At 37.4% G+C, this 7,633-nt stretch overlaps 1 protein-coding gene across 1 annotated transcript; it reads left to right on the top strand.

Annotated features, from left to right (window-relative positions):
• The first annotated feature begins 2,083 nt into the window (after positions 1-2,083).
• Positions 2,084-5,838, top strand: LOC114760681 (probable LRR receptor-like serine/threonine-protein kinase At1g34110). Its single transcript, XM_028949970.1, is given in 3 exon segments — positions 2,084-3,962; positions 3,965-4,975; positions 5,238-5,838. Coding segments are annotated over 3 exon segments (3,249 nt in total). The 5' UTR covers positions 2,084-2,107; the 3' UTR covers positions 5,621-5,838.
• The last annotated feature ends 1,795 nt before the right edge of the window (positions 5,839-7,633 follow it).

Raw genomic sequence — 7,633 nt, 5'->3', positions numbered from 1 at the left:
TCTCATGTGACATAATTTTTCTTTTTTTTTGCTCCACTCCCAAAACCAACCCCCTCTCTTCCTCGGAAACCAAGTCACTCTGGCCTTTCTTAATTCCACCCTTCACAGTTTTCACAGTAACCAATCAGACAGTAAAAAGGATAAACAAACAAAAGTAAAATCTTCGCAATATATAAATGTGTGTGTATGTATGTATTTACAGACTCTTGCCACTTCTTCCTTATCTCTCTCTCATAACCACATGCCTCCAGGGTTCATCTGTATCTACGCTACTCTTGCTTTCAAGCCCTTTATGATGATGGTCCTGTAACTTATGGTTTAGTTTATGTATACAAAAGAAAAAAAAGACAGTGAAATTGTTTTGCTCTCCAACCCTCTTAACTTTCACAATCTCCCAAGCTGCCTCACTCCTATATTATTATCATCAAGTACTCTTCCTGTTCCCAAGGAAGGCGTTCTCACTCCTATATCAACACTTGCACATAAACATGGACATCAAGCTCTGAATCTCTTGCTACTGTCCGAAATATAGCCCCGGTCCCAAACACCAGATGGATAAGGAATCCTTATAACTTTGCTTCAGCACCGTTTTGTAGTGATTTATATGCCCAATTTTGACATGGATTAATCCAAAATATACAAAAAGGGTACTTTGATCATGTTAAATCTGTTTTATTTATTTGTTTATTTATTCTAAGCATTGATATACAAACAATACGAAGACAAACAGTCACTTCTTTGTCTTCACTTCATCTGAATTTTCTTTCATTCTTATTAAGCAGCAAGATTCCATTTTGAGTCATCAATAAGAAGCTGGAAATTTTGTTAACTGTTATTTGTTAGAATTACAAATGTGGTTGTAGCCCTAGCGGGACTTTCCTAATGAGGTCTTTAGAAAACCTGTACACTAGTCTGATTTTTTGTCCAAGTTGAATGTTTTTCCTGAGGCTTAAATAACAGGGATATAACTATCCTAACCTCTTACATGGCAAGACCTTTCGTTTTGTACACAAATTTCCCTCACTTTATCATATGCATACTGATTATATTTATAATATACTACTTTCTAATATCTAATATAAAAACTAGTTGGGGATTGAGTTTAGTTCTAAATATAAGATTTTAATTTGTTTTATCCTTAATATACTTATCATTTTTTCAAACTATCCCTATTAATTGTCATATTAAAGAAGTTTGCACCAAGGGGAGTTTAAATGCAAATGATTTAAAAAGATATTTTAAGAAAACTAACATAGTATATTTTTGAAAAATAACTGATTAAACTAATTTTTTTAATCTAATCAGATTTATTAAGTAGATCTTATATTAAAGATAAAAGCTAACACGTTTTAAAAATCGAGAAAGATTAAAATTATTGCAGAAGATAATAAGAGAAATAAAGAGCCGCTGTTGTAGAAGCCCACTCCGCACTCAATATTTTATGTAAACGGCTCTGCTCAGAGACAAATAGCGCCAAAAGCAGGGCAATATGGTACATTGAACAACCTAAGAAGCCAAACCAGCGAATAAAATAACTAGGCTATACTATTTAAATGCAATACCTATCTGGGTGTGGAGGTTTTCCAGGTGCTTTGAACTCAAAAAAAGCTCACCCTCTTCTCTACCACCGCCGAGCTAAACCCCATTACCTGCAAGCATTCACGCGAATTATGGAACCCAATAATGGTTATCTATAGCTCTCAACAAAGCCAGAACTGGGAATAGCCACTGTGCCGTCCTTTCCACCACCATTAGCACTAAAAAAGAACAGCAATGCAGCAAGAATGTGAAGGCAAGTGCATTTTCTGGCAAGGCAGAGGAATAGGTAATACTGTTTTTATTGCCGGTTTTCTCACTTCCTTCTTAAATATTGATAGATGCCACAATCTCTTATGTTTCACATGCAAGTATTGAAAAGGCTAGTGTGAAACTTAAGCATCATACCTCAATAGAAACCTCCTTCACATGCATGTTGTCTCCTTGAGTGGACTTTTATCAGCTTCACCACCATCTTCAACAGCAGGACGACTGACTACACTAAACTTTTAGACCCAGTTCTTATTAGACTTCTTCAGTTTCACCATTAAGTCACTATCCATTTCCCTAAATGGGAAATATTGTTCCTTCTAGTGTCACCCCATCCCTATTATTTTCTCTGTTCTTCTTGTGGTTGATCATGGCAAAGATCGAACAAGTCTCCTCTCTCTCACCTGATGGACAGGCCCTTCTTTCCCTTATATCTTCAGCTGACCCTTCCGCAAAATCCTCCTCTTCTGTTCTCTCTTCATGGAACCCATCAAGCCAAACCCCTTGTTCATGGCATGGCGTCACTTGCTCCCCACAAGGCAGAGTCATTTCATTATCTATTCCAGACACTTTCCTTAACCTTTCCTCTCTGCCTTCCCAGCTTTCTTCTTTATCATATCTGCAACTTCTCAATCTGTCTTCCACTAATATATCTGGCTCCATCCCACCTTCTTTTGGCCAACTCTCCCATCTTCGCCTCCTTGACATCTCTTCAAATTCTCTCACTGGTTCCATTCCTGGAGAACTCGGCAGACTCTCTTCGCTGCAGTTCCTTTACTTGAACTCCAATGGATTGACTGGAAAGATCCCTCAGCAACTTGCTAATCTTACTTCACTTCAAGTTTTCTGCCTTCAAGACAATCTCCTTAACGGGTCAATCCCATCACAATTAGGCTCTTTGACATCTCTACAAGAGTTTCGAATTGGGGGTAATCCCTATCTAAGCGGTGCGATTCCACTACAACTAGGACTACTCACCAATCTCACTACATTTGGGGCCGCAGCCACTGGACTTTCGGGTGTTATTCCGTCTACATTCGGGAACTTGATCAATCTCCAAACGCTAGCACTTTATGATACAGAAATTTCTGGTTCTGTACCACCGGAGCTTGGTTTGTGTTCTGAGCTAAGGAATCTATATTTGCACATGAATAAGCTGACAGGTTCTATCCCACCTCAACTGGGCAAGTTGCAAAAGCTTACTAGCGTGCTTCTCTGGGGCAATGCCTTGACTGGGTCAATCCCTGCTGAGATTTCCAATTGCTCATCACTTGTTGTGTTTGATGCCTCTGCTAATGAACTTTCTGGTGAAATACCACTTGATTTTGGGAAGCTGATGGTTCTAGAACAGCTTCATCTATCAGACAATTCTCTCACAGGGAAAATACCATGGCAACTGAGCAACTGCACTAATCTTGCTACCCTTCAGCTTGACAAGAATCAATTATCAGGTACTATTCCATGGGAAGTTGGGAGATTGAAGTCTTTACAGAGTTTTTTCTTGTGGGGGAATTCAGTGTCTGGAGCCATACCTGCCTCTTTTGGTAACTGTACAGAACTTTATGCACTTGACCTTTCAAGGAACAAGCTAACAGGTTCAATTCCAGATGAAATTTTCGGATTGAAGAAGCTGAGTAAGCTTTTGCTTCTGGGAAATTCCTTATCTGGAGAATTGCCACCAAGCGTTTCAAATTGTGAGTCTCTAGTACGGTTGAGGCTTGGAGAAAATCAGCTTTCAGGACATATACCAAGAGAGATTGGCCAACTGCAGAATCTGGTGTTCCTCGACTTGTACATCAACCATTTCTCTGGAAGCTTGCCAGTGGAGATTGGGAACATCACAGTTCTAGAGCTTCTAGATGTTCATAATAATCACATTACTGGGGATATCCCATCTCAGATTGGGGAGCTTGTAAATTTAGAGCAGCTAGATCTCAGTAGAAACAGTTTGACAGGTGAAATTCCTTGGAGCTTTGGAAACTTAAGTTATTTGAACAAGCTGATTCTCAACAATAATTTAATCACAGGTTCAATTCCAAAATCCATCAGAAAGTTGCAGAAGCTAACTCTATTGGATTTGAGTTACAACAACTTCTCTGGTGACATCCCAACTGAGATTGGTTATGTTACAAGCTTAACTATCAGTTTGGACTTGAGCTCAATGCATTTACAGGAGAAATCCCCGAGTCAATCAGCGGTTTGACACAGTTACAGTCACTTGATCTTTCTTATAATTTGCTCCATGGAGGAATCAAGGTTCTTGGTTCCCTCACCAGTCTCACTTCCCTAAATATCTCCTACAACAACTTCTCCGGTCCTATCCCAGTAACTCCTTTCTTTAGAACCCTATCTTCAAACTCATATTTTGAGAATCCCCATCTTTGTGAATCCCTTGACGGGACCACATGTTCTAGTCTGCTTCGAAAAAATGGTCTAAAATCTGCCAAAACCATAGCCTTGATATCGGTAATTCTTGCCTCAGTTACCATAATTGTCATTGCATCTTGGATTTTGGTGACACGAAACCACAGGAATATGATTGAAAAATCTTTGGGGACATCATCATCTGCTTCAGTAGCTGAGGATTTCTCATATCCTTGGACTTTCATTCCATTTCAAAAACTAAACTTCAACATAGATAATATCTTGGATTGCTTGAAGGATGAGAATGTGATTGGAAAGGGTTGCTCTGGCATTGTATACAGGGCTGAAATGCCTAACGGGGAGTTGATAGCAGTAAAGAAGCTTTGGAAAGCAAACAAAGAGGAAGAAACTGTGGACTCTTTTGCTGCAGAAATTCAGATTCTTGGGCACATCCGGCATAGGAATATTGTGAGGCTCCTAGGTTACTGTTCTAACAGAAGTGTTAAGCTTCTTCTCTATAATTATATTCCAAATGGTAACCTAAGACAGCTATTGCAAGGAAATAGGTACCTAGACTGGGAAACAAGGTACAAGATTGCTGTGGGGTCAGCCCAGGGTCTAGCATACCTTCATCATGACTGTTTGCCAGCAATCCTTCACAGGGATGTGAAGTGCAATAACATACTTCTAGATTCCAAGTTTGAGGCATATCTAGCAGATTTTGGTCTTGCCAAGCTGATGAGTTCACCAAATTATCACCATGCAATGTCCAGAGTCGCTGGATCTTATGGTTATATTGCCCCAGGCAAGTATCCAATCTACCTTGCTTTTTAACCATGGACGATCAACGCGCTTAGATTTGCTGATTTCAACGTAGTTTTTATCAAGATGAGGATCATATTTTCGGTATCCCCGTTGTATTATTGAATTGGATTTTAGATTTGAAAATAATTTATTTCTTTTCAAAATATGGATGGCAGTAATAGTGTCAATTTTTACCTTCATTGGCTAATTTTGCTATTCAAAGCAGCATATTTTAACTGTAACCATTTTAATGGCCATTGCAGAGTATGGCTACACCATGAACATAACAGAGAAGAGTGATGTGTACAGTTATGGAGTGGTTTTGCTGGAGATACTGAGTGGGCGAAGTGCTGTTGAGTCCCATGTTGGGGGTGGGGTACACATAGTTGAGTGGATCAAGAGGAAGATGGGAAGCTTTGAACCAGCGGTGTCAATTCTAGACACAAAGCTCCAAGGCCTACCAGATCAAATGGTTCAAGAGATGCTTCAAACTCTTGGGATTGCCATGTTCTGTGTGAACTCTTCGCCGGCTGAACGACCCACAATGAAGGAAGTGGTGGCTCTGCTAATGGAGGTGAAGAGCCCACCGGAGGATGTGGGAAAGACCTCTCAGCCTCTAATAAAACAGTCCTCAACTCAGTGTTAAATTTCTTCTCTTTTTTATTTTTCCTTTTTCTTTTTTGTATTTTTCACTTCCAATGGGTTAGAGATTGGTGTTGTTACTGTGGGAACTTTCCGAGTAGAGCTAGAGAAAATTATGGTAATGGATTCAAACGGCTATCATTGTACAGTTTAAGAAATATAAGTATCTGTTTTCTTATTTGCATCATGTGATCGTGGCAACCATGCTATTTCATGACATCTTTTTGAGCCTTCCTTTTGGCTTATTTTCATGTCTGTACTGAATTGCTGAATAGTTGGCTGGTTTGATGTGAGGTTACACCAAATTTGTCATTCATGGTTAGTCCCGGTATTTCTGCCTAAAGTTCTGCCCGTAATTGTTTCAGTTCATGCACTGGGTGTCTGTACTGAAAATGAGTATAATCCCATTTTCAAAAAGTTTCTGCAAAGAACATTTGCTTCCCCAATAGTTAAATAGTAAATTCTACGCAGTAAAATTTATTAAACATATCATAGTTTTTTGTTAAATTATACTTTTGCTAAGTTCAATTGTAATTTTTAGTATAATTTAGAATTTTTTGATTTAAAATACTCATCATGAACTCATTCTTGAATTCACACTCTCTTTAGTAGGGAAGTTTAAAATTAAATTAATTTGTAATAACTTGTTGAGGGAAATTAAATGCCTTCCAATACATCAGGTGCAATATGAAATGAGTTGTATTATGAACAATATGACTATAAATATAAATTTTATATTCGTATTAATAATTGAAAATATTCATGGTTATAATATTTACTATCGATATTGTGTTAACAATATTGAATGTGTATATTTTGGAAATATAAAAAGATTTATGTCATCCTAAAAAAAAAAAACATTTATAATGTATTAAAAAAATATATCCTTTGCTACTCTACCCCCAAAAAAAAAGGCCAATGGAACAAACTCATGCTGTTTTTTTTTTTAAGCTACTAAAGTGACAAAGGAAAACATTGAAAACATCTAATTGATAATAGTTTCAACGGAAAAGAAACTGTACATGAATTTTTAACATGTCAAATATTCTTTAATAGTATTTCGTAGTTTTGACATATTTCCGTAATTATTCAAAATTAATTGTTTTCGTCTACTTAATTTGGAAAACTAGTCCATCCAAACCCGGATTGCTTACAGCGAATTCCTTTCCTTCCCAAGAAAAACGTCTTTTTCAGAGAAAAGGGTGGGGAGAAAACGACAGAGCCGAAAGTTGTGGGGAAAGTCAAGAGAATCTTCAATGCCAAGTAGTTTCCATGAGTCATAATTGGTCCAAAACCAATAATGCTTTTAAGCAGACAAATGAGCAACTATCTTTAAGAAGCATTGTATATGAAGGAAAAGTAACCAGAAAACACTTCACGTATGGTTCCATCCTTGTGTAGGGCCGCCATTTCCGGGTATTAGGAAGCAGAGGAAAACAAGCCATACTTCCCTCCCATACCTTTAGAGACAGTAGATTTATCCCCCATTTCATATAATTTCTCTTTCGTTCTACTCTTCCAATTTTTAATACAAAACCTAGTTATTAAGTTGATTTTGATCCTAAATATAAGACCTATTTCTTGTATTTATTAAATTTTCTTTATAGATACTCTTTCAACTATAATCAAATAGAAAAGAGAGTAAGGATATTAAAGAAGACGATTATGGTGTGTTAAAAAAAACATGTTATATTTCTTATAATTAAGTAACTTACCTAATTTTTTTAATTTAATCAAATTAGTTAAATAAGTCTTATATTAAAAACCAGAAGAGTGTCATTTTTTGGATTATTCTCCGGTCTATGTCAAACGGGAGAGAGCCTACATGTTCATCATTTTGTCCTTTCTACTTCAATCTTCCTTTCTTGCCTGTGCTAGCATGGCTCTAGTCCTTAACAGTTATTTTCATGGTCATATAAACACTGAACAGCATCATGCATATCGCTGTCCAACAGATATCCCATAGACTGATATACCAGCTCAATGAAACAGCTTCAGAAGAGATCATTGTTAGCAA

The sequence above is a fragment of the Neltuma alba genome, unplaced genomic scaffold (genome assembly GCF_004799145.2).
Source record: "Neltuma alba isolate B1F8T4 unplaced genomic scaffold, ASM479914v2 tig00001640_pilon, whole genome shotgun sequence".
Taxonomy (NCBI): Eukaryota; Viridiplantae; Streptophyta; class Magnoliopsida; order Fabales; family Fabaceae; genus Neltuma; species Neltuma alba.
Note: the sequence above shows the minus strand (reverse complement) of the source record. Positions and strands in the feature narration are given on the sequence as shown.